The sequence below is a fragment of the Ambystoma mexicanum genome, chromosome 10 (genome assembly GCF_040938575.1).
Source record: "Ambystoma mexicanum isolate Mex_15411 chromosome 10, UKY_AmexF1_1, whole genome shotgun sequence".
In the NCBI taxonomy this organism is placed as follows: Eukaryota; Metazoa; Chordata; class Amphibia; order Caudata; family Ambystomatidae; genus Ambystoma; species Ambystoma mexicanum.
In genome coordinates this window covers 1,303,528,388-1,303,554,417 of record NC_090932.1, presented here as the reverse complement: position 1 = coordinate 1,303,554,417, position 26,030 = coordinate 1,303,528,388, and the positions used below count along the sequence as shown (strand labels likewise).

Genomic DNA, 26,030 nt, shown 5'->3' with positions numbered 1-26,030 from the left:
CTGCTTTTGCTCTTCTGGGGTGTCTGTTGGAGCTCAGCATCTGTGATGGTTGTCACAGTTCTCCAGCATGGGGTCTGGCATGGATTCACATGCTCATGAATATTCCCCGTCGTCAGGCTGGGAATCCTCGGTAAAGAAAAAACCAGTATCAGTTTCGTTTCTGATCTGTCTTTCGTAGTAATAACCAATCACTGGTCTCTGCGTCATACTGACCACAGCCAATGACTGCCCTCTACCTAAGCACCGCCTCTGGCAGCCATCTTCAGATTTTTACCGCACGTTCATGTGTTGGGATCCTCGTGCTATTGCTCTCGAGCGTTAGTGCTATTTTTTCGCGCTTTTTCACAAAAACTTCGATTCTTTCGGTCAAAAGAGCCTCAAGCTCCACCGATCCTACATCCGATCAACGGGGACCCGTGTCGGATTCATCTGTGCCCCTCAAGGGTGAAGATTTCGTCGAGCTACACTTCGGAGGACTCCAGAAGCTTCTCAGGCCCGGTCTCGGAGATGGCCCAGGAGAAGGGAAGCTCGACGCCCGGAAAGCTGTTCAGGGCCTGCCCTGGATGCCAGCTGCAGAACGTCTTCAAGGAGGACGAACACTCTTTCTGCCTTTACTGCCTTCATGGGGACAAGACGCACGTGGAGAAGGACTGTGCGTTTTGCGGCAACATGTCGGAACGGACCATGAAGGACCGCCATCAACGTCTCGCCAGCTGGCTGGAGGGTAAGAGCCCGTCTGGCGAGAAGAAGAAGAAATCTGAGCGGTCTTCTAAGACCTTTGAGGGCGCCCCGGCGACGGGGGCCCAACATAAGGCCAAGCACCGCGAGTCCGCTGGCACCGGGAGCGCCGAACGGTCGGGCTCTACGGGCGCCAGGCAGGGCGCACCCTCCCCGGCACCATCAACCACGAGCCAACGCTCTGGGTCGGGTAAGAGGAAGGCCGAGCACCCGGCGAAGCTCCTGGAGAGACCCCAGTCGAGCTCTAAGGCAGAGGAGGAGCGTGGCAGTGCCCCCTCCCTCAAGGATAAGGCGGTGAGCGCACCTAAGGTGGTGAAGGCCTTGATCCATTCGACCAAGCCCTCTATCGAAACGGTCGCGGCGGCCCTGGCCCAGCCTGTGGAGGCTGCACCAGTGGTGGCGGCCTCGGGGCCCAGAATCTCCCTGCCTCCTCGGAGGGAGTCTTCTTTCGTGCCCATCGATAGGACCCCCGTGAAACCCTCCGTGGGGAAGAAGGGGGGGCAGGGCGTCGTCGTAGATTCGGCCTCAACCTCAGAAGAGGAACTGATCGAGGTCTTAAGCCACGGCCTAGGCGTGGAACAAGACCAGCCCGTCGGAATGGGCCCCGACGCAGGTGACGACGACGACATCGTCGAGGATACCGACGGGGCCCCTGCTCGCCCGTCGGATTCCCCTCTGCCAGCGCCGCAAGACAACTCAGCGGCCATTTTGTTGGCTATACAGTCCTTATGCTCCGAGATAAGGACGAGACTACCGTTACCGACGGAGGAACCTCTCCCGTCGGGGGATCCAGAACCGGGACCTTCTGGTGTTCCCCCTACCAAGAAAAGAAGGATCCATCCACCGCCTCCTTTTCAACCGTCGCGCCCCGTCCAGCCCTCCTCCCCGTCCACCCGAGGGGATGATACGGGGACTGACACGGCAGCGACGGGTACGGACGACGAGGCATACGACGAGGATTTTCCGTCGTCGCCTCCCCCCAGGGCTTCTCCGCCCGACGAGATTGGATCGTTCCACTCAATGATCGCCAGGGCATCCGAGCTTTTCCAACTCTGCCCTGAGGAGAAGAAAAAGGAAGGCTTCCTTTACCAACGGCGCGAGACCAAGAGGAAGACGGTCCTCGCAGTGCCTCTGTTGGACGACATTTGGGATGAGGGCCTTTCCCTCCTCAAGAACCCTTCCACGACGCCAGCGAAAAGAGACCGGTACGAGAAAAAGTACCGGGTCCCGGACTCGGCCCCCCTATGCCTCCGGGCGCAGCCTACCCCGGACTCCGTCGTCTCCGCGGCAGCCAGGAAGAAAGCGGGGGGGGGTGCGGCCTCCACGTCGACTTCCCCGCCGGACGGCGAGGGAAAGAAATTGGATGCCATGGGACGCAGAGTCATCTCGTCGGCGGCGACGACGATTAAAGCGGCCAACGCCTTGGCTATCGTGGCCCGCTACGACAGGGAACTCTGGTACAAGATAGCTCCCCTGCTGGATTTTCTGCCGGACGACAAGAGGGCGGAGGCCCTTGAGATCCTGCAGGAAGGTGAGGTGGCCTCGGACCACGCCATCACCGTGGCGACGGACATCGCCGACACTGGGTTCCGCCAGATGGGCAACGGCGTTTGCCTTCGACGTCGCGGATGGCTCAAGGCTACGGACTTTCGGCAGGACGTCCAGACCAGGGTCCTGGACATGCCCTTCGACGGGAACAACCTGTTTGGGAAGACAGTGGACGATTCCCTTCAGGCCATCAAGGCGGATACTGAGACGGCCCGGGCCCTTGGAGTACTGCAGCAACGGCGGACGCCCTTTCGGAGCGGCGGAGGCAAGGGCGCCTCCAAAGGTTCCGGCGGCGGTTTCGCTTCCTACCGTCAAGCGGCCCGCTCGTCGTCGCAAGAGGCCTACAGAGGACGAGGCAAGTCTGGCGGCCCCCGCCGTCGTCGCCAAGGAGGCCAAGGCGGCAAGGCCGCGTCCAAGCAGGATTGAACCGGCCGTGGGGTCGGGCCCCCACCGAAGCACCCCGGTGGGAGGCCGGCTGGCGGGCTTCGTCAGCGTGTGGGAGTCCATCTCCACCGACCGTTGGGTGCTGGACGCCCTGGCCCGGGGCCACGCGCTCGAGTTTCAAAGAAGGTGCCCGCGCGTCCCCCCCGTGGCCAGGAAAGAACTTCACGTCCCTCAACTTCTCCTGGAGGTAAAGGCGATGCTCAGAAAGGGCGCCATCGAACTCGTCCCAAAGAGGCTTCGGGGCTCCGGAGTCTACTCGCGTTACTTCCTCGTGAAGAAGAAGACGGGAGGATGGCGCCCCATCCTGGACCTGCGACGCCTGAACAAGTTCATCAAGGCGCAGAAGTTCCGGATGGTCACCCTCCAGCACGTCCTGGGTCAGCTGGAGGAAGGAGACTTCCTATCGTCGTTGGATTTGGAGGATGCCTACTTCCACATTCCCATCCTAAAGGGGCACCGAAAATTCCTCAGATTCGTGGTCCAAGGGCGTCATTACCAGTTCAAAGCCCTTCCCTTCGGACTGCGGTCGGCACCCAGGGTTTTCACCAAGTGCCTCGCACCGGTGGCGGCGCAGCTGCGCCGCGAGGGGATTCACGTCTACCCCTACCTGGACGACTGGCTCATCCGCGCCAAGACGCGACGAGAGTTTCCGACGAGCGATACGGTGGTGGGGCACCCGCGCGCATCTGACGGCGGGCATGGACTTCCAGACCCCAGCCCACCAGGTGACTGTGACCACGGATGCCTCCCTAGAAGGGTGGGGAGCGCACCGAAAATCTGCACGCAAGGGGACTCTGGCTCCCGACGGAGAAGTCCCTGCATATCAACGTCCTGGAGCTCCGTGCAGTGTTTTGGGCCCTCAGGTCCTTCCTTCCGTCCCTCAAGGGCAAGGTGGTGAGGATCTTCACCGACAACACCACCACCATGTTTTACATCAGGAAACAGGGCGGAACCAGGTCCCCAGCGCTGTCCAAGGAGGCGCAGGACCTGTGGCATTGGGCCGTCGCCCAAGGGATTCTTCTGGTGCCGTTTCATCTGGCAGGGATAAAAAACACCATCGCCGACTCACTCAGCAGGGAGCTGCGCTCGTGCCACGAGTGGGAACTACGGCAGGATCTGGTGGATCGCCTCTTCCGACGGTGGGGCACACCCCAGATCGACCTGTTCGCGACGGCGACGAACACCAAGTGCCGGAGGTTCGCCAGCAGGTTTCCCCAGACGAGGAGCATGGGCGATGCTTTCTCGTTCCCCTGGGAGGGCCTGTTCCTCTACGCGTTCCCTCCCTTGCCTCTGCTAATCCGGCTCGTCAACCAGCTCAAGAGGTCACGGTGCAGGATGATCCTCGTCGCACCTGCGTGGCCGAGGCAGATATGGTTCCCGGACCTTCTGGACTTGTCGGCGTCCCCGCCAATCAAGCTGCCGGCGGACGCGGATCTACTCTCCAGGGAAGGAGGCGCCATCCTCCACCACGACCCGAAGTCGCTGAACTTGCAGGCCTGGCTCCTGCAGCGCTAGAGTTTGGAGGATACGACATACCGGCCGACTGCAGAGAGGTTCTTGCAAAGGCCAGGGCGTCCTCGACTCTTAAATGCTACGGACACAAATGGAAGAGGTTCTCTGTCTGGTGCCACGCACAGAAGATTAACCCTCTACGGATTACGGCTCCCCAAGTGCTGCCGTACCTGCTGACGCTGGCCAAAGCTGGTCTGGCACACGCGTCCATCAAGATTCATCTTGCTGCGATCTCCCGATACACCAGAACCACGGGCCGGACGTCCTTGTGGTCTCATCGTCTGGTGAAAGAGTTCATTAAGGGACTGTTCAGATCGTTCCCGCCGGTGAAGGCTCCGGCCCCGGCGTGGGAGCTCAACGTGGTACTGACCAAACTCATGGGACCTCCGTTCGAGCCTCTGCACTCGGCCCCGTTGAAGTTTCTATCGTGGAAAACAGCTTTTCTCGTGGCCATCACCTCCGCACGACGAGTGGGAGAGATCCAGGCCCTTTCCTGCAAGGCCCCGTACTTGACTTTCCACGACACGAGGGTAGTGCTCAGGACGCACCCCTCCTTCATGCCCAAGGTACCGTCGGACTTTCATCTCAACGAACCCTTGGTGTTACCTGTGTTCTTCCCGTCGCCTTCGTCGCCGGCTGAGAGGACTTTGCACTCGCTGGATGTAGCTAGAGCGCTGAAGTTCTACGTGGACCGCACGAAAGGTTTTCGGAAGACGTCACAACTCTTTGTGAACTTTGGACCTGTCAATCAGGGGAAGGCTCTCTCGAAGGCTTCCATCTCCAGATGGCTCTCCGGCTGTATCATGTACTGTCACCGGTTGGCAAACCGACCGCTGCCTGGCCGTCCGAGAGCCCATTCCACCAGAGCGATCGCAGCTACCACGGCGTTCCTATCTGGTGTGCCCCTGCTGGACATATGCAGGGCTGCTACGTGGAGGTCGACGCACACCTTCACGAAATTCTACTGCGTCGACCGGGATTCCAGGGAGGAGTCCAGGGTCGGCCAAGCAGTGCTGCGCAACCTGTTCGCCTGAGGTGAGCCTGGTGAGGAGGTAAGATGCTTAATGTTGAGTTGATGTGATGCTTAATGTTGAGCCTTTGCCACCTCCCGTGGTTGTGCATGTGTGTACTGCTATGTATTCTTTATTCATGAGCATGTGAATCCATGCCAGACCCCATGCTGGAGAAGGAACAAGTTACTTACCTGTAACTGTTGTTCTCCAGCATGGGTCTGGCATGGATTCACATGCGAACCCTCCCGCCTACCCCTCTGCGGCTCTTCACTTGGTCATACTGCCACTTCACGTGCTTCCAAATCTGAAGATGGCTGCCAGAGGCGGTGCTTAGGTAGAGGGCAGTCATTGGCTGTGGTCAGTATGACGCAGAGACCAGTGATTGGTTATTACTACGAAAGACAGATCAGAAACGAAACTGATACTGGTTTTTTCTTTACCGAGGATTCCCAGCCTGACGACGGGGAATATTCATGAGCATGTGAATCCATGCCAGACCCATGCTGGAGAACAACAGTTACAGGTAAGTAACTTGTTCCTTCACTGACAATTGATTGTTTGGCAGGGGTAGTCCAGTCTAACCATTTATTTTGTGTCCATAGGTATTCCTGTCCATCAAAGGCATTTACTACCAGGCCGAGGTGCTGGGACAACTGGTTACCTGGATCACGCCTTATGCCTTTGCACACAACGTAAGATTTTTGGAGGCTTTATTTCCATTACCATCCCCATTTCTGTGCTTGTATGCTCCTAACTCACGTGTGCCCCAAACAGAATATAAATAGAGATTATATTTCCCCCACCCTCCCATTCCAAATATAAGGGTTACACTGACTGTTCCCTATTGCTCTCCATGTCACTATACTAAATATCTGCGACTGTCACCTGCAGTGAGCCAAGCAGGGAAGAAACTGTTATTGGTCTTCAGGTCTTTACCTGCCATTCAATGTTTGAAGTGTACAGTTTGTTTATCTTTAAGACCCGTTTTTTGATGGCTTGCAAGGAATATGAAAAGATGGGTTGCAGGCATATGATCGATCATGCAGTGCAGTGTATGCATTAAGCTAGTGTAAATCAGAAACTTCCAACACTGTAAGCACTATCCAAGTAAGAGAATGTAGCCGTTTGACAACATTTTGCTGTGATACATAATGGTGTTCAAATGTGGTATTTCGAAGGCCGCACACCAATAAGATTCTTTTCCTTGCTGAATTTTGTATGGCATTTCAATGCAGAAATAGCAAATTTCAGGAGGGGGTTTTCAACCCATAGCCCCCATAGAAGCCAATTCCCCAATCCACCCTTTACCGCAGGTGTGTGATTCCGTAGAAATCAAGTGGTTTTACGATAGACTCCCTTTCCTTTCCCGTTGACCTCGCTTCCTCTCCCGAAGCAGTTGGTTGGCAGAAAGATTTGTAGCAGAGGGGTGGGGGGTGTGGGGGGGAACCAGCAACACCATCGCACACTAATCGCATAGAATGACATTGAGCCGAATCGGATGCAGGATCCTGCCGAGACAACCACACCAGGAGTACAGTAGGTGGAGTGGGATGTTGGAGGGGGTTGGGGGGGGGGGCAGGCAATCTGTAGTTACTTATTTACACTCTCTTGTACATGATGGCCTAGAGAATATCTTTGACCCCATACTTTACAAAATACAGGCTAGCATAGTTTCTCCGAGGTTCGTATAGAGAAGACAGTTTTTCTGAAGTCCAGCTAAGGGCTTAGCAAAACCATACAACTGAGACAGTACAAAACACTACTCTTAGTGTAAGGCTGCATCACATGAGTATATGATGGCGTAGACAGCAGCCAGGCCTATTTTAGGAGGGAGAAGGGGCTGTAGGAAAGTACACAACTTGTAGTATATCAAGGATTCAACAGAATCACAACTAGAAGTATTATACAAAATAAAGTTTTATTATAAATACAGTTAGGCCAAGTTAAGTCTTGGTAAGTGTTAGGTAAGAATTAGTGCAACCCAAATGGTGTGGGACTATACAAGACTGCTTGGTATTAGGTAACCCACCTTTTAATATAGTCCTCTATTACACAAGAGGGGTAATGTGAGCTGTTGAGCTGTACAAGTATCCAAGTGTAACGCATTTTAAAGTTATATATACATATTTATTTATAATATATACAAGGTTTAAATTAGCATTCTTTAAAATCGTTCACTGCTAGTTTGTTTATTTTATTTATATAGCTCACCTAACCCAGAGTTATCTGGGCGCTCTTTAACATTCAAAGTCGGGATTCAGTTTTTCAAAGACAATGAAAGTTGGTAAAGACTTTCCTTGTGCTAACACAGGCTATAGCACACAGAGTGACTTCAGTAAAGGTTAGTATTGCACTTATTTTGGTTACCAATTCAGTTACCGAGTTATTAAGGAAGGAAAGGTTAGACTAAGATTTCAAACCTACTTTCAACAGTTTGTAAAACAATTACAATTTTCCAAAGGGAGGCAGTTAGACTTTTATCCCAGCAATAATAGTGTCAACCTATGAGGGAACAAGTACTGCCAAAGGTTTCTGAATGTGCCTTTAGGGTGCCAGAACAGCCAAAGTCAATGGACAAAGTCAATAGCTCTGATGCGCTTCTTAGATAGTCTTGACAAAGTTAGTTAATTGAACAGAAATCACTAACTCAAGTGAGCTACTTAGTAGAGAGCACAGGCTGTTGGGCCAGTGCAGGTGAGTTGGTATCAACTCCAAAGCATAACAAAAGCACTTACCAAGGTAGGAAGCACAGCCTATGGCTAAAAGGTGAATACCCCAAGCTCCACAGTACCTGTGATTCGAAGAAAAATGTTTTAGCTGGATTCCTCCGTGCTACAGCTTGGCTGACCCATGTTCCTGGACCTTGGTCGTGGTGGCGAAAGTGAGGATGTCTGGCAGGCTCCTGTGGCAGTACTCTGGAGAGGGACTGCCCAGCAATGGATTTCCTTTGTTTCAGCAGCACTTTGGTGTTTTCACATCTTTTTCTCAGCAGCAGTGAAGACCCAAAAGCTCAAGTTGGAAGTGGCTTGCTCCCTCGGTCCTGGGCTTGTAAGACGATGCACTCGTCAATGGTCGCAGGACCCCTGGCATTGGGCTTCTGCAGCTGTGGTGAGGCACAGCAAGTCAGGGTTGCGCCAAATGGAAGATTGTCTTGAGGCTTGTGGGTCCCACCAGCCTAAGGGAGGAAGTCGTCCTGTTCGGGTCTTCCCAGTCGATTTTAAAAACAGCGTCAGCACTGCTGCAGGGCTTCACTGGGCACTTTGCGGTCCAGGTGGGTGCTGCTGGCGTCTCTTCACATCTTCTGCTTCGGACGTTCCTCTTCAGTGGTAGACTCTGCCTCTACTCCCAAAAACCTCGCCTTTAATGTGAGTTCCATTCATTTGCAGCCTAGGCTGTCATCACACAGCAGGGTGCCAGTCCTTTCCGGACAGCCAGCCGGCCAATCAGAACTGGTTTCACTCAGACATACCTAGAGACAAAGGACAGGGGAGTTTCGGGACCCTCCCTCACTTCCTGCCCTTCCAGACATACTGGAGCCTTGGGTGTGCTTCAGGGCTGAAGCCCACCAAAAGCAAAATGCACAAACTGACTCATACCTGTTTCAAATATCAGAGTAATAGCCAAGAAGGAATTAAAAAAAAACTGAAAATGCCGAAAACAGAAGACGGGGTTGGGGGGGGGGGGGTTTAGAGGGGGCCACTTTGGGGAAAATGGTCACCCATGGGTTCTGTACTGCAGGTTCAGCCTGCAGTAAAAATGCACACTGGTAGTAACATTAGCGCACTGCCACCAGCCATTTAAAGTAGGTTAGTGTAACAATGTGACATGAGAAGTGGGATAGGGATTTACTAAGTAGCCCCTCCCCCCCGCACTCCACATAGGGTGGTGTGTTCTGGTCCCATAAAGAAAAAGGTAATGAAGATGGGGATCTTACTATTCTTGGCAACTGTAGTTCACCCAAGAAAATGTAATTAAACATCAAGAGAAGTCCAAGGAACTGCTTAGTGGCACTGCACCTAAGGTGTCCCCATGTAAAAAGCAGATGCCTCTGGGGATTGTTGGACTGCATAAAACAGTCAAACACAAAAATACTAGTCAGGAACAATACATGAGGGAGTGAGAAAAAGGTCTCACTCACTCAGGAGTAACACTCACAAGCCTAAGTCCAGCAAAAGAGCAGGGAGTCTCTAAGGTTAAAGGGAATTGGCACAGAAATGACAATTCTCCCCAACACTAAGTACTTTGTCCTAGTCATAAACGCAAAACAACACAATATTTTAAAGTAGACAGACCAAAGCATAGACCATGTTCAGAAAATGTACAGTGTTTCTAGGGAAGTCGGACCTTATCAAACACATTTAGTATAGGTCGCACTGATTCGTGGGGAGTAAAACCATCACTTACTTTTAGATTACTTTAAGTAAAGGGTAGTAGACCCGGTCAGTCATGCAATGACACTCGGTTAAGGAATCAATTTGTAAACCAACCCTTTTACCAGGATACTTTTCTGAATAGTGGAACACAAATTCCTGCAACAGTATAAATCTAACTACCTTCAGGATAAGTTATACCAGACCTTATGGTGTAACATACAATTACAGTTGCTTTTCAGATTAGTGGAACACAGACTAAGGTAAGCAGTAACTCTTTACACGAAGAATAGCACACAGCTATTCAAGGCAGGTAATACCTAATGCAGACTTATTCTCGACAGGCTAAACAGCAGGTCCGGGCAAACAAGACCCAGTTGGTGTACATTTGCAGTTCTCCAGCATGGGGTCTGGCATGGATTCAACATTGGGTATGAAAGATGGTTATTTTCATATTTCAATGTTCCCAGCGCACCGAAGATGCTTGTGGTTCAAGATAGCAAACCAGCACTTCCAATTGGAAGTGCTACCCTTCGGAATAGCATCCGCACCAAGGGTGTATTCATAAAGGTACTGGCGGTACTGATTACAGGGGAGACTCCCCAGGTTTGCAAGCAAAACACTCCAAGAACGATCAACCGTCTTTCAATTGGGCTTCTCCATAAACGAGAAAAAATCAAGTCTAGTACTGAGCACCAACAAACAGTTCCTAGGAGCTGTAATATACTCGGAGTGGTTAGTCTTTACATCAGAGGAAAGAGTCCATAATATGTTACTGCAAATACCTCATTATTAAGCCGGCCACCAGATAAGCGTAAGCAAAGCTATGAGTTTGCTAGGCATGATGGCATCTTGCATATACCTGGTACCACACGCATGCGACCCATGCAGCAGTGGTTGGCGAAACAGTGGTCTCAGGCAAGCGGTCAGTGGGATGATCTAGTGGTTGTTTCGCCAACACTAGTATAATACCTTCGCTGGTAGACGAGAGAAAATCTGTTGAGGGGAAAACTCTTCCATGATCCAGAGGTGCAGGCAATTGTGACGACAGACGCGTCACTCGCCGGGTTGGGGGGGGGGGGGGGCTCATCACCTTAATCACACAGCACAGGGTCTGTGGACTCATGCTAGGGTGCAGAACCACATCAATCTGCTGGAACTACTGGCAGTGTTCAAGGCCTTTCAGGCATTCCAGTCCATGCAAGTCCTCACCGACAGCACTATGGTGATGTTTTATATCACACACAACTGGGCACACGTTCTCAAAATCTGTCCAAGCTAGCACAACAAATTTTGTAAATGGGCACTCAAACGGAAAATATTCCTGTCATCACAGCACGTTCCAGGGGAACTGAACTCTCTAGCCGACTCATTGAGCAGAGATCCCCTACCAGAGGAACACGAGTGGCAACTAGACCCAGAGGTCATAGACCACCTCTTCTCTCAAAGGTGTTTCCCTACGATAGACTTGTTTGTTACCAGCCAACACAAACAATGCCCAGACTTCGCGTCCAGCTTCCCCCGCCAGGCTCCAAAGGGATCGCCCTATGGGTGAACTGGTCAGGGATATTTGCTTACGCTCTACCCCCCTCCCCCACCCCCCGACACCTCTCATGAACAAAGTGGTGAACAAGATCCACATGGGACAAGTGACGCTCATCCTAGTTGCTCCTATGTGGGCAAGACAGCCATGGTATCCACATCTGCGCAAACTGGCATTTGTGCGATCCCATCAAACTCCTGTGCCAGACCTGTTGGGGAGAATTCTCAGAAATGTGATAATTCCCTCCACCTTAGAGACCCCCAGCAACTTTGCTGGATTTTGAGGACTTGATTTTTTTTTTTAACCTCGAGTGGGACCCTTTTTTCCCACTCATGTATTTTAATGTGATTTTGTACTCTGTTTCTTTTGGTTGTGGAGCCGGACAAACTCCATAGGCATAATTTTTTACATTGCGTCACACTGCACCTTCAGTGCAGTGGCACAGTGAAGTCCTTCAGATTTCCCAAAGGTTTAAATACCTTCTCTGGGATAAACTGTTTCTCAGAGCAGTAAAGTGAAATTGACTTTACTTAACTTTGTAACTTTCTAGACCCAGCACACACTATCTTAAAGTAGGGTGCTGGAGGGGTTACCTAGTATCCCCTTTGTCTAGCTTCTCATGTAACTTTTTTTTATGTAATCCTTTTTTCACTGAATGGCTGGTGGCAGTGGTTTCGTTTAAACTGGCATGTTGTGCATTTACCGCGAGCTGCGTTCGCAGCTGCAGTAAAGCACCCAAGGGTGCAATTTTTGCAAAATGGTCCCGGTCTTCTTTTTTCGCCATTTCTTTGTGGAAAGGTCCTTGAGATTTACTCCAGATTTGGTCCCATTGTTCGCTTTGCCTTTTGGTGGGTTTCACGAGTGAAGCCTGCCTCTGGCTCCAGGGTGTCTGGGGTAGGCAGGAAGTGAGGGAGGTGCCCAAAACTCCCTGCGCTTAATCTCCAAGGAGGCCCAAATGCACTCTGTGTTTGGCCGGCTGACTGTCCGGCAAGGACAGCCACCCTGCTAGGTGATTGACAGCTAGGCTGGAATGAATGGGAGAGAACTGAATAAAAGGCAAGCCTTTTGGCTTGGAAGGCAGAGTCGACCACTGGACGAAGAAACGGGAGAACTTGAAGAGGACCCCGGCTGCAACTCCTGGACTGTTGGTTTGCCTGGTAAAGCCCTGCTGCAGTGCCGAAACGCCAAGTTTGCATCGACAGAGAAGCCCATGCAAGGACGACGTCTCCCCTTGAGTTGGTGGGACCAATGAACTCCAAAGTAAGCCACCTGGACATCCATCTCGGAGCTGGTTGAATTTCCACAGAGTTGCTGCTGGAAACAGTAGAGCCAGGGAGAGGAACACCTCAGGACTACCAGGAAGCAGGACTGACTGAGCCTGAACCCCCCCCTCAACAGAGTGCGGGACCCCAGAAGCAAGGAAAGCCCACCTCGACAGCCAGGAACTACTGTGTTGCTATTTGCGGTCGACGCGAGGCGCTGAAACACTGATCAGCCACTGTTTGCCAGTTGCAAGTTTTGACTGTCCCTGTGCAGTGCAGGAGTCCCCCAATGTCGTCCTCTTGTCCCCACGACTGAGGCCCAAGAACAGGAGATCTGCAGAGCTGAGCAGGAGTCCTCTGCTACATCTTTTTTCATTTTAAAGGTACTGTACAAAGTCTGAGAGAACTTACCCCTCACTGTCGAGTTGCTTGCATCCTCTACGTCTCGCGTCTAATCAGCTTGTGGCCCTAAATTTGATTCTTCTTTTCTTCAAAGACTTCTAAAACATTGTGCAAAGACTGTCTTCTTAACTAAAAAGAAGTTCTTCAGCTCAGACTTTTGCCTTTTGACCTTGTCTTAGCCTCTTCCACTGAATGACTCTTATTTGGGGGGGGTCTGAAAGTATTTGCCTGCTTGAGAATATTTGTGGTCTCTTGTTTGTTCTAAATCTTTTCCCTTGACTTATTACTATAGGATTCTAAATGCAACAGTGCTATATTAATGTCCCCAGCACCCTAGCAATTGAATTCACCTGGGGGTGTAGTTGGTGTCTGTGGACCATCTCAAAAGGGTATCTACTGATTTAGAGATATTAAGAGTGTGTATTTCATGAAGGGTATTTGAGTTACTGTTATATTGCTCCCTCCTGAAGAAGGCGTATTCTAACTGATAAAACCATATTCAAGAAACCTTGAGTGTAAGAGTTTATTTGAATACTTGTAACTGTAAATCTCTGTAACTCCACTACAGCTCACATTGACCCCTCTTGAGCTAAGCCTGGCTGCTCAACACGCTACCAAAACTGTGTAGTACAAGCTTATACCAAAGGTTGGGTTTCCTATACCTGTAGTCAGAGTTGTTTGTAGTGTTCCCAGAGGGTAATGCATACAAACTTTGCCTAACAAGACCAACCTACTCACGCAACACAGGGGATTAACAGTGCACCCACAACCGTACTCTATGAACTTGAAAGCGTGTCTCCTGAAGTCAGAGTTCAGACATCTTAACCTGCCACAGAGGTGCATGGATATCCTCAAGGAGGCACGAAAGCCAAACACTAGATACTGTTATTTCGACAAGTGGAATAGATTTGTAATTTGGTGCCAGTCTAACAAATAAACCCCATAAAATGTACCCCATCAGACATTCTGAACTATATGCTCCACTTGCTGGACTCAGGGTTAGTATTCAACTCTATAAAGGTCCACCTGGCGGCCCAATCGGCTTACACCCCCTCCCACAATAAAGTATCTTGGTGGAAGGTACCCGTCATCAAGGCATTCATGATGGGAGTAAAGCGACTCCACCCCTTCAATTTCAAACCTAGCGCCAGGATGGGATCTCAATGTAGTAGTCCCTAAGCTCATGGGACCTCATTTCGAGCAGATGCACAAGTCTTAAGCACCCGACTTACAAGACTGCCTTCTTGGTGGCATTACTTTTATAAGAGTTAGTGAATTACCAGCATTGTCAGTGCAGGATCCTTTCTTTGTCATACACAAGGACAAACTGGTTTTACGTACTCCTCTTAGGTTCTCTCCGAAGTTCATCTCAAAATTTCATGTGAACCAGTCCATTGAGCTTCCGGCTTTCTTCCAGAACCCAAAGGGCTCAGCTGGGGTAAAACTCCACACACTAGATGTAAGGAGGGTGGTCCTTTGCTATGTAAACAAGACCAGACTACTAAGGAGAACAGACCAGCTGTTTCTCTGTAGTCCCAAGCAGAGAAGGGGACTGCTATTCCCTGTCGGACAAGACACTGCCTTTCACTCCAAGAGGTCACTCCACTAGAAGCACAGGAGCAGCCTTGGCCTTTATCTTAAATGTCCCCATAGACAGCATTTGCAAAGCAGCTACATGGAGCTCAGTACATACCTTCACTCAGCACTACTGCATTGACAACCATTCCAAAGCAGATATACAGGTGTGACAAGCGGTTCTAAAACATCTGTTCGAGGGGATTGGGTCCTCCGACGTATTCCATATCTATGACAGTAATCACTACAGCTGTGCTGGTTCGGAAAATTTTCAGCGTCGATGACGTTGATGCGCCGTCCTCAAGGACCTCCTCTGACGACCGACGTCACCCGATGTGATAAGTAGGACGCACGACGGCTGTAGCCTCAGTTCCGTTTTTTTCCGCGAACATGTTCGATTCGTGAATCTCGGTACGCCTCGACTCTTTGGAGTTTCTTTGTTCATCTTGGTTCTTCGAACCTGTTCGTTTTGTGAAGTTATCCTTCGTGAAGATGTCTACCTCGTCTTCAACCCCGCGTCTGGGCTTTAAGAAATGTGGGGACTGTGGGTCCAAGATGTCGGTGACTGACTCTGGTGCCTCGGGGAGGCCCATGACACTGATGACTGTCGACTGCCAGTCGCTCACGGCCAAAGCCTTGCGGGAGCGCAAGAAGTTGTCGGTAGGTAAGGTGTCCAAGCACCGGAAGTCGAGGTCTGCGGGGCTTTCGACGGATGATTCAAGAGGCGACTCTCCGCTTCATCGTCGGAAGTCCAGTGGGTCTCGTTCCAGGAGTATGTCCCATTCCCGGAAGTACCAGCATCGGTCGCCTTCCCTGTCCTCTTCCGAGGACTCCGCCCGTCGGCGGGTGGCTTATCCCACCAAGCATGCGACACCGGAGGAATGGGCTTCCTTCGGGAAGAAAAGGTTAGCGATTCTCGAATCGCAGGGCACAGGTCCATACGTGCCTCCGAGTGGGGCTGGTCGTGATCGGTCAAGAGAACCGCTCGCACACCTTCGGGCTCGGGTGGTCGGCACTATTTGCGGGAGAGGTCCCGCTCGGACAAGGGGAATCGTTCTCGTCATGCCCATTCCAGGTCCTGGTCCTCGACGCGCTCGAGACTGCGTGATCCTGTGAAGTCTTCAAGGAAGACATTGACGCCTGTGGCGCAGAGGTCGTCGACAGACACTCTCAAGGCTCCGCCTCAGAGGAAGTCGATGCTGTCGGCACCCCGGTTGTCTAAGGACACGCTCGGGGCTCTGGCTTCGAGGCCTGTGTCGACGCCATCGATGCTGGCGGCGCTGCGTCTGACGCCGATTCTCTCGACGCTGATTCACTCAAAGCCTTTCGAGGCTGTGGTGTCGGAGGTACCCTGTGGCACGGGGAACCCCCTAGAAAGTCTCTGGCTAAGGTCAAGCATGGATTGGTTTCCCAAGTGCCTTCTTATCGCCGTCTGGAGTACATTTCAGAGGTGGATGAGGGCTCTGATGATGGCATGGTTCCTAATACGGTGCCAGATGAGATTCTCTCGGGCCATAGCCAATTTGAGGACCTAAGGCAGTCACTGCATGATGCCAGTGGACTGGACACCTCTCCGGAGGTGGAGTTTTGTAGGCCTGAGCCTGGCACTCATGCCGATTCTTCGTACCGGCGCCTTATGTCTAGGGTCACCGAGTACTTGGGATGGTCTGCTCCCCCAGGGGAGTTTGTTCAGAATGATCTGACGGACATCCTCGATCTTGGTCCCCCAACTGACCCGGTACTGCCGTTTCATATGGCTCTACAGAGAAGGGTGGTGGCGGCTTGGACTGCTCCGGAGAGTCTCCAGGCAGTGAGCAAGTCTCTATCGCGAAAATACCGTCCTGCAAGTAGCGACCCCTGCTACTTGATGAGGCACCCCACTCCGGAGAGTATGGTGGTGCAGGCGGCTATGGCCCCAGCAAAGCAAGCGTCGTATCCTACCATCCCTCATGATGGGGACGACAAACATTTTGATGGCTGGGCGAAGAAAGGGTTTTCTTCAGGGGGGTATGGTGCTTCAGGCGGCCAACTCTGTATGTACCTTGTCTCGTTTCACGCACACACTGTGGAACTGTGTTGCATTAGCGGCTGAACATATTCCCGAAGGGGAGGAACGGGATGGCTTCCTTGCTATGGTCCAGGATGGCAAGGATGCCATGTGAGTCCTTTCAGTCGGGTTTGGACTTGGCAGATTGCGTCAGCCGGTCCATGGCGGCGAGCACCGTAATACGCAGGTTTGCGTGGTTGCGGAAGTCGGGGTTTGCTCCTGATGTGTAGTCCCGGCTCCTCAACATGCCCTTTGACGGTGAACATCTTTTTGGCAGCAAGGCTGACGAGAGCCTTGAGAGGTTGCAGACCTCCAAAAGCTGCAGCGAAGTTGTTGGGCTCTGCAGTTAGTCAACCTCCGCCTTTTCGTCCTAGGGGACAGCAATGAAGGGGGAGGTTCCTTTCGTTATTACTCGTCCTTTGGTAGAGCGAGAGGAACTGTCAGTCAAAGAGGCCACCGTAGGAGTGCCAGAGGTGGAAAACAAGGTACTCGAGGTGCCAAGGCTGCTCGGGCAGTTGCCTTTTTGCCCTCCGGCAACGCCGCAGCCGCTACCACTCCGTCATGAGGCCATGTCCCATGGTTCGCCGGTTGGGGGAAGGCTGGTGTAGCATCTTGTAGAGTGGCGTGCCATTACTTCAGATGTGTGGGTTCTGGGGATCATAACCCACGGCTACGGTCTTCCCTTTCGGCAGAGGCCTCAAGACAATCCACCAGGGAACCTCTCTTTGAAGAGTCTGGATCCGCTCCTTGTGCAGGAAATTCAAGCCCTGCTGGAGAAAGGCGCCATAGAACTGGTGCCTGTAGCGGAGAGGAACAAGGGATGGTATTCCCCTTATTTTTTGATTTCGAAGAAAGACTGGGGATTGAGACCCATCATGGACTTGCGCGGTTTGAACAAACTCCTCAGGAAGGACAAGTTCAAGATGGTTACTCTCAAGTCCTCCAGGCCCTTCAACTTCAGGACTGGTTGGTGTCTCTCGACCTCAAGGAAGCTTACTTCCATGTGCCGATCCATCCCAAGCTCAAGTACCACCTGAGGTTCGCGGTTGGCGACTCACACTTTCAGTTTAAGGTCCTGCCGTTCGGATTGACCTCCGCCCCGAGAGTTTTCACCAAGCTCATGGTGGTGGTGGTGGCAGCGCATCTCGGGAAAGGGGGATTCACGTCTACCCCTACCTGGACGATTGGTTGATCAGGGCGCGCTCTCCCGAGCAAGTCCTGGATCTGTCCTTCACCTGCCACTCCCTTCACAGGCTGGGCTTCTCCCTCAACTTAATGGCGTCCCATTTGACGCCAACACAGCGGCTCCAGTACATCGGAGCAGTGCTCGACACTTCCCTGGGGCAGTGTTTTCCTCCCCAGGAGAGGGCTCTTCACATTCAGCAGATGGTGCACAAGTTTCAACATGCGCAGACGCTCCTGGCATTAGAGTTCTTGAGGTTGCTCGGCCTCATGGCATCCTGCATTCTTCTGGTGCCAGAGGCTCGACTGCGCATGAGATCTTTGCAGTGGGCACTCAAGATTCAGTGGTCACAATCCTCCGGCAGGATATCTGACCCTGTTCAGGTGCCGCCCTCGGTTGCCCAGGACCTTCTGTGGTGGGCTGTCAAAGGCAATCTGGTGAAGGGGGGGGGCTCTGTTTTGGCTTCCCTGGCCGGAGGTGACGATCGTGACGGACACATCCCTCACGGGATGGGGAGCTCATGCCAACGAGTTGAGTCAGTGGTCTCCGTTGGAGTCCAGACTCATATCAATCTGTTGGAGCTGAGGGCCGTCGGGCTTGCCCTGAAGGCTTTTCTGCCGACTGTGCGAGGAAAGAATGTCCTGATCCTGACGGACAACACGGTGGCCATGCACTACCTCAACAAAAAGGGGGGGGGGCAGGGTCACTTCCTCTGTGCAGGGAGACAATGCAGCTCGAGTTCTGGGCCATCCAGCATGAAGTTTCGATCTCGGCAGTTCATCTGGCCGTAGACGAAAACGAGACGGCGGACGCTCTGAGTAGGCAGAGCACTATCTCTCACGAGTGGGAGCTGGCTCAGGAGATTCTCCTGGAGATCTTCGCCCTTTGGGGGACCCCTTAAGTGGATCTCTTCGCCTCCAGTGTCAACCAGAAGTGCGAAAGGTTCTGCTCGCGGGAATTTCCTCCAAGAGGAGCCTTGGAAGAAGCGCTTGTGGTGGAGTGGTCATTCCCACTGCTGTACGCGTTTCCTCCAGTCCCTGTCATCCCGCAAGTACTGCAGAGGTTACGGAAGTTTGGTTCCCGGATGATCCTCATTGCTCCGGCGTGGGCCCGGAGGACGTGGTACCCGGACCTTCTCGACTTGTCCATCTGCCCTCCACGTCGTCTTCCCTACCAAGACGATCTGCTCTCACGGGAGGGGGGCTTCAGGTTCTCCATCCAGAGGTCAGATCACTCAACCTTCACGCTTGGCTTCTGAAAGGTTGAGGTATAAGGATTGGGACCTCCCTGAAGACGTGATGGAGGTGTTGCTCTCGGCCAGACAGCCAGCAACAAAGACTCTGTACCGTTGGCGTGAGTTCTGCGACTGGAGCAGAGCTAAGAATGGATCCTTTTGCATGTGACATTCCCATGGTTCTGTCTTTTTTGCTTTCTTTGGCCCACAGGTGCTTGCAAGTGGGTACCATTAAAGGTTACCTGGTGGCGCTGTCCATATTTAAGCGCTCGTCTGAAGAGTGTTGCTATTTTAAAATCCCTTTAATTTCTGTTTCTGAAAGGGCTCACTAATGTGTTCCATCTGTCACCTTTCTAGGTGCACGGTTGGGATTTGAACCTTGTTCTCAAGTTTCTAATGGGTGCTCCCTTTGAGCCTTTGCACTCTTGTCCTTTGAGACTGTTAACTCTTAAAACTTATTTTTAGTTGCGGTCACTTCCGCTCGTAGAGTAAGTTACAGGCACTTTCAGTTAAGCCACCCGTCACTGTGTTTCATAAGGACAGGGTTGTCCTTGGAGTTCGTCCTTCCTTTCGAAGGTGGGTCGGAATTTCATTTAGGCCAGAAGGTTGTTCTTCCGGCATTCTATCCCCCTCCACATCCTGGTAAGGAAGAGGAGAGGCTCCATAGGCTTGATCCTAGGAGAGCGTTAAGCTTTTATATTTCACGCATGTCCCGGGTCAGAGTGGACGATCAACTCTTCATTGGTTACGCTGGAAAGCGTTTGGGACAAGCTGTGACAAAACAGACTTTGTCTCACTGGATTATTTTGGCCATCTCGGAGTGTTACAGCTTGGCGGGTAAGGACCCACCGGCCGGCTTGCGAGCCCATTCTACCAGGGGTGTGGCTGCATCTACTGTCCTACAGAGGGGTGTTCCTATTCGTAAGATCTGTGATGCAGCCACCTGGGCTTCCGTACATACTTTTGTACGTCACTACTTCCTCGATTCCATCTGAGTACAGGATCTGGCTTTTGGCAAGGCAGTCCTTTACTCCGCAATTTGATTGGGCATTCTAAATTTGGTTTTCTAAATTCTTTTCCCACCTCCTTGCTTTGGTACTGCTTTGGGAGTCTGTCATAGATATGGAATACGTCGGAAGACCCAATCCCCTCGAACAAGTTACACTCTTACCTGGTAACGTTCTTTCGATGGGATGGTCCGACGACGTATTCCATATCGCTCCCTCCCTACCTTCCCCGCTACAGAATTTCTTATGCGATTGCAGTTTACGTTTCCGCAAGGCTTTGTGTGTCTGACTGGCAGAAGACTAGTTTCACACGTTCTGGGGGAAAAAAACTACAACTGAGGCTACGGGCATCGTGCGTCTGAATTATCACATCGGGTGACGTCGTCCGTCGAAGGAGGTCCTCGAGGATGGCGCATCGATGTCATTGACGTAGGACGCAGATGGTGAACATTTTCCGAAGCAGCACAGCTGTGGTGATTACTGTCATAGATATGGAATACGTTGTTGGACCATCCCATCGAAAGAACGTTACCAGGTAAGAGTAACTTGTTCTTTGCTGCCGCTACATCTCACAACCCACTATCTTCGCCCAACACTGCTCACTAATCTATGCACAGCATGTGATCTAAGCAGATTCCACAAGCCTCAGAAGGGATACATTACTCACCATAATCGTATTGCTGATGCTTGTATCTGCTTAGATTGATATGCACCCACCCTTCCTCCCCTGAGAGAAGGTGCATAAATGTTTTATGAGCTTTTCCTTGATGCACCTGTACTCGCGATACTTCATGCTACCTCATGTCAGAAACAAAATAATCTGAGGGACCTTGACGCGTGAAGGACCATGGGTACAGTGGACGTCACACTAGGGATAGTATTACTGGCACGCCCTGTCGACGTACCTTTTCGAGTTTCTGAAACAAAAACTGCAATACTCTGCAGCTTCCACTAGATGTCGGCCTAAGCATAGCATGTGAATCTAAAGAAGATACAAGCATCAGAAATAAGATTACGGTGAGTAATGTATCTCATATATTGCACTGAGATGTTAGAGTTCAGGGAAAGTATCTTCAATGATGTGCAGGTATCAAAATGTGAGCCAGACAGTTGGTCAAGCCGTTAGATGTCGATGCGGCAAGAGAACTGCCGTACTTAATGCATATGTTCTGGAAGAGCTCAGAGCACCTGCATGGCCACCGGGGGCAGGCAAGGCGCCACTGATCAAGGGAAACCAAGCAGGCCAGTCACTTCCACTAATGGCAATAGAATGCAGCGTTTTATTTAACAATGCTTCCCTGTACAGTGAGGCCCGGGATCACGTCTCACATGAGCCCGCCGGACCCAACAAGTGTGCCCGCAGGGGTAGAAGTGCTCACGCAGTGTCTGGAGCACAGGCTTTCACAGCGGGCATCAAGTGTTATAAAAGGGCTCCTCTTAGCTTGCGCCACACCGCGCACACCTGACCGTGCAGTCAGCGGCCCAGGTCCTCAGAGCGGGCAATCGTGGCCTGCCAATATCACCCGGGGGCTTTTCATGTGTGCCACACTGTTCGGCGACAATGACGCACTGATAGCGATATGGGTCCCAGTGCCGTTCCCGGCTCACAGTACGTTACTCTGGATGCCGCTGACCAAATCTCCTATGCATGCGGGGTGAGCGGCCCAGCAAGTCTGATCGCCTGGAAGCACCAGTCAGCCGCAGCTCCTCCTCGCTCCGCAGCGCCAGCCCTCAGCTCCCGGCTCAGCCCACAGCAGAGTGAATCTGTCTAAATCTCGTACCGCAGATTCTCTGGTCCACCATCCGCACACATTAGCAGTGTGAAACTGGATCTATGGTACGTCAGGATTTCAGTGGAATCGGAGCTCCAGCTCAGAGCTGCCATCTTACTTACTGCTCAGCAGGGCCCCCTTCTAGTTAGTATTCTTGCAGTTGATGTTTGATTAAAGTGTGTATATTTTGTAGTACCTTGATTGAAAATTCCATTTAATGTTACTGTGTTTGGGTCACTACTGAATCACATTTGCACACCTCTTGAGAGCATATGCTTCCTTTGGCCCTTGTTACCACAAATGGCAAAGGAGGTATATCTCTTAACTGTGGCTGTTTTACCTTTATGATTGTGTTGGCTCTTTGTAGAAGTGTGAGACCTGGGTGGGCATTTTAGCCTCTACTCCTGGGTTACAGGTCATTTGGTCGAAAATAAATGGTCGACGGGACAAATGATCGACGCAATTTGGTCTAAAGACAAATGGTCGAATTTTTTTTTTTGTATTTTCACTTTTTATTTTGGGGTCCCCCAAAACCCCTTTTTTTTTTTTTGCAAACATACATATATATATATATATATATATATATATATATATCCATTTGTCTTTCGACCAAATTGCGTCGACCAAATGACTGGACAGCCTACTCCTGCAGGTCAGAATCATATTTGTTGCTGCCACCAACTCTGGTTAGTAAAAGATTGTGTGACCAGAACCCTAACGTTCTCTATCTGGTATCTTATTCAGCATCCAACTGATGTCGACTACAGGGTCATGGCAACCTTCACAGAATTCTATACCACTCTGCTGGGATTTGTGAATTTCCGTCTGTATCAAGCCCTGAACCTACATTACCCTCCAAAGGTTAGTTAATCCAGGCTTCTTCCACTTTCTAGGATGTCGCAGAAGAATCTCGCACCCATCTACCCCCCACCTATTCCCCTGCTTCATGGTCCCCTGGCCTGTTCTCCTGCCCCCCCTGGCCTGTTCTCCTGCCCCCCCCCCGCCTGTTCGCCTGACCCCCTGTCCCCCCCCCTGCCTGGTGTCTGGCCCCCTGCCTCGTCTCCCTCCCCCTGCGCCCCCCTGCCTGGTCTCCCTCCCCCTGCGCCCCCCCTGCCTGGTCTCCCTCCCCCTGCGCCCCCCCCTGCCTGGTCTCCCTCCCCCTGCGCCCCCCCCTGCCTGGTCTCCCTCCCCCTGCGCCCCCCCTGCCTGGTCTCCCTCCCCCTGCGCCCCCCCCTGCCTGGTCTCCCTCCCCCTGCGCCCCCCCTGCCTGGTCTCCCTCCCCCTGTGCCCCCCCTGCCTGTCTCCCTCCCCCTGCGCCCCCCCTGCCTGGTCTCCCTCCCCCTGCGCCCCCCCTGCCTGGTCTCCCTCCCCCTGCGCCCCCCCCTGCCTGGTCTCCCTCCCCCTGCGCCCCCCCTGCCTGGTCTCCCTCCCCCTGCGCCCCCCTGCCTGGTCTCCCTCCCCCCCCTCCCCCTGCCTGGTCTCTGGCCCCCTGCCCGCCCACCCCTCCTCCTGCCTGGTCTCTGGCCCCCTGCCCGCCCACCCCTCCCCCTGCTTGGTCTCTGGCCCCCTGCACCCCCCCTCCCCCACCTGGTCTCTGGCCCCTTCTGGCCCCCTGCTCTCCCCTTCTGGCCCCCTGCTCTCCCCTTCTGGCCCCCTTCTGGCCCCCTGCTCTCCCTGCCTTGGTCTCTGGCCCGTTCTCCCCCCCCCCTGCTTGGTCTCTGGCACCCTGTTTTCTCTCTGCGCCCCCCCTTGCTTGGTCTCTGCCCCCCCCTTCCCCCTGCCTGGTCTCCCGCCTCTGGGGGAGCCCCCCTTTCCCCTGCCTGGTCTCCTTCCTCTTGACCCCTCACCCTCCCCCCTGCCTGGTCTCCCTCCCCCTGCGCCCCCCCCTGCCTGGTCTCCCTCCCCCTGCGCCCCCCCTGCCTGGTCTCCCTCCCCCTGCGCCCCCCCCCTGCCTGGTCGCCCTCCCCCTGCCTGCCCCCCCCTCCCCCTGCCTGGTCCCTGGCCCCCTGCCCGCCCCCCCTCCCCCTGCCTGGTCCCTGGCCCCCTGCCCGCCCCCCCCCCCCTGCCTGGTCTCTGGCCCCCTGCCCGCCCCCCCCCCTCCCCCTGCCTGGTCTCTGGCCCCCCTGCACCCCCCCCTCCCCCTGCCTGGTCTCTGGCCCCCTGCACCCCCCTCCCCCTGCCTGGTCTCTGGCCCCCTGCTCTCCCCTTCTCCCCCCACTCCCTGCCTGGTCTCTGGCCCCCTGCTCTCCCCTTCTCCCCCCCACTCCCTGCCTGGTCTCTGGCCCCTTCTGGCCCCCTGCTCTCCCTGCCTTGGTCTCTGGCCCGTTCTCCCCCCCTGCTTGGTCTCTGGCACCCTGTTCTCTCTGCACCCCCCCTCCCCCTGCTTGGTCTCTGGCACACTGTTCTCTCTGGCCCCCCCTTGCTTGGTCTCTGGCCCCCCCTTCCCCCTGCCTGGTCTCCCGCCTCTGGGGGCCCCCCCTTTCCCCTGCCTGGTCTCCTTCCTCTTGGCCCCTCTCCCTCCCCCCTGCCTGGTCTCCCTCCTCTTGGCCTCTCTCCCGCCTCTTGGGCCCCCCTCCTTCCCCCCTGCCTGGTCTCCCGCCTCTTGGCCCCCCTCCTTCCCCCCTGCCTGGTCTCCCGCCTCTTGGCCCCCCTCCCTCCCCCTGCGTGGTCGCTGGTACCCATGCTTGGTCTCTGACCCCCTGCCCCCCCGCTTGGTCTCTGACCCCCTGCCCCCCCGCTTGGTCTCTGACCCCCTGCCCCCCCGCTTGGTCTCTGGCCCCCTGCTCTCCCACCCCCACCCCCTGTCTGGTCTCTGGCCCCCTGCCCCCCCACTCCCCCCTGCTCCCACCCCCTGCCCTGGTCTCTGGCCCCCTGCTCTGGCCCCCCCTTCCCCCTGCCTGGTCTCCCGCCTCTTGGCCCCCCCTTCCCCCTGCCTGGTCTCCCGCCTCTTGGCCCCCCCTTCCCCCTGCCTGGTCTCCCGCCTCTTGGCCCCCCCTTCCCCCTGCCTGGTCTCCCGCCTCTTGGCCCCCCCTTCCCCCTGCCTGGTCTCCCGCCTCTTGGCCCCCCCCTTCCCCCTGCCTGGTCTCCCGCCTCTTGGCCCCCCCCTTTCCCCCTGCCTGGTCTCCCGCCTCTTGGCCCCCCCCTTCCCCCTGCCTGGTCTCCCGCCTCTTGGCCCCCCCCTTCCCCCTGCCTGGTCTCCCGCCTCTTGGCCCCCCCCTTCCCCCCCTGCCTGGTCTCCCGCCTCTTGGCCCCCCCTCCCCCCCCTGCCTGGTCTCCCGCCTCTTGGCCCCCCCTTCCCCCTGCCTGGTCTCCCGCCTCTTGGCCCCCCTTCCCCCTGCCTGGTCTCCCGCCTCTTGGCCCCCCCTTCCCCCTGCCTGGTCTCCCGCCTCTTGGCCCCCCTTCCCCCTGCCTGGTCTCCCGCCGCTTGGCCCCACCCTCCCCCTGCCTGGTCTCCCGCCGCTTGGCCCCGCCTGGTCTCCCGCCGCTTGGCCCTGCCTGTCCCCCTGCGACCCCACCACCTGCTTGGTCTCTGGCCTCCTGGCCCCCTGTTCTCCCCCCAGGGCTTGGTCTCTGGCCCCCTGTTCTCCCCCTGCCTGGTCTCTGGCCCCCTGTCCCCCACACCCCCCTTGCTTGGTCTCTGGCCCCCTGTTCTCCCCCTGCCTGGTCTCTGGCCCCCTGTCCCCCCCCACCCCCCTTGCTTGGTCTCTGGCCCCCTGTTCTCCCCCTGCCTGGTCTCTGGCCCCCTGTCTCCCCCACCCCCCTTGCTTGGTCTCTGGCCCCCTGTTCTCCCCCTGCCTGGTCTCTGGCCCCCTGTACCCCCCACCCCCCTTGCTTGGTCTCTGGCCCCCTGTTCTCCCCCTGCCTGGTCTCTGGCCCCCTGTCCCCCCCACCCCCCTTGCTTGGTCTCTGGCCCCCTGTTCTCCCCCTGCCTGGTCTCTGGCCCCCTGTCCCCCCCCACCCCCTTGCTTGGTCTCTGGCCCCCTGTTCTCCCCCTGCCTGGTCTCTGGAACCCTGCCCCCCCACCCCCCCCTTGCTTAGTCTCTAGCACCCCTGCCTGTTCTGCCTCTTGCCCCCCCACTGCCTGTTCTCCTGCCTTTTGCTCCCCCCACCCCCTTTCCTGTTCTCCCACCTCTTGGCCCCTTGGGCCCCCTTAGTGCTACTTTTGTTCACTTTAACTCTCTGGTTTCTGCAGTTGGACGGACAGTCTGAAGAAAAGTCATCTGAAGGAAATTATGCTATGGATTCTGAGACTTACATGGAGGTGAGTGAAATGGGTCCCCCCCCCCCCCATAAGAGGCGAGTACGCTGCATGTGTTTGCCCTCAATAGAGACTATGAAACAGTTGCATGTGTCGGTGACCATGTTGTGCTATAACCAGCA

At 54.3% G+C, this 26,030-nt stretch overlaps 1 protein-coding gene across 4 annotated transcripts in view; it reads left to right on the top strand.

The window, feature by feature from the left end:
• PES1 (pescadillo ribosomal biogenesis factor 1) overlaps positions 1-26,030 on the top strand; it is a 297,019-nt gene that overhangs the window by 149,346 nt on the left and 121,643 nt on the right. For all 4 annotated transcript variants that reach the window (XM_069619320.1, XM_069619321.1, XM_069619322.1 and 1 more), the window contains 3 exons: positions 5,858-5,947; positions 22,395-22,511; positions 25,843-25,911. In XM_069619320.1, coding sequence (XP_069475421.1) covers positions 5,858-5,947; positions 22,395-22,511; positions 25,843-25,911 — 276 coding nt within the window. The remainder of the gene's footprint in view (positions 1-5,857; positions 5,948-22,394; positions 22,512-25,842; positions 25,912-26,030) is intronic.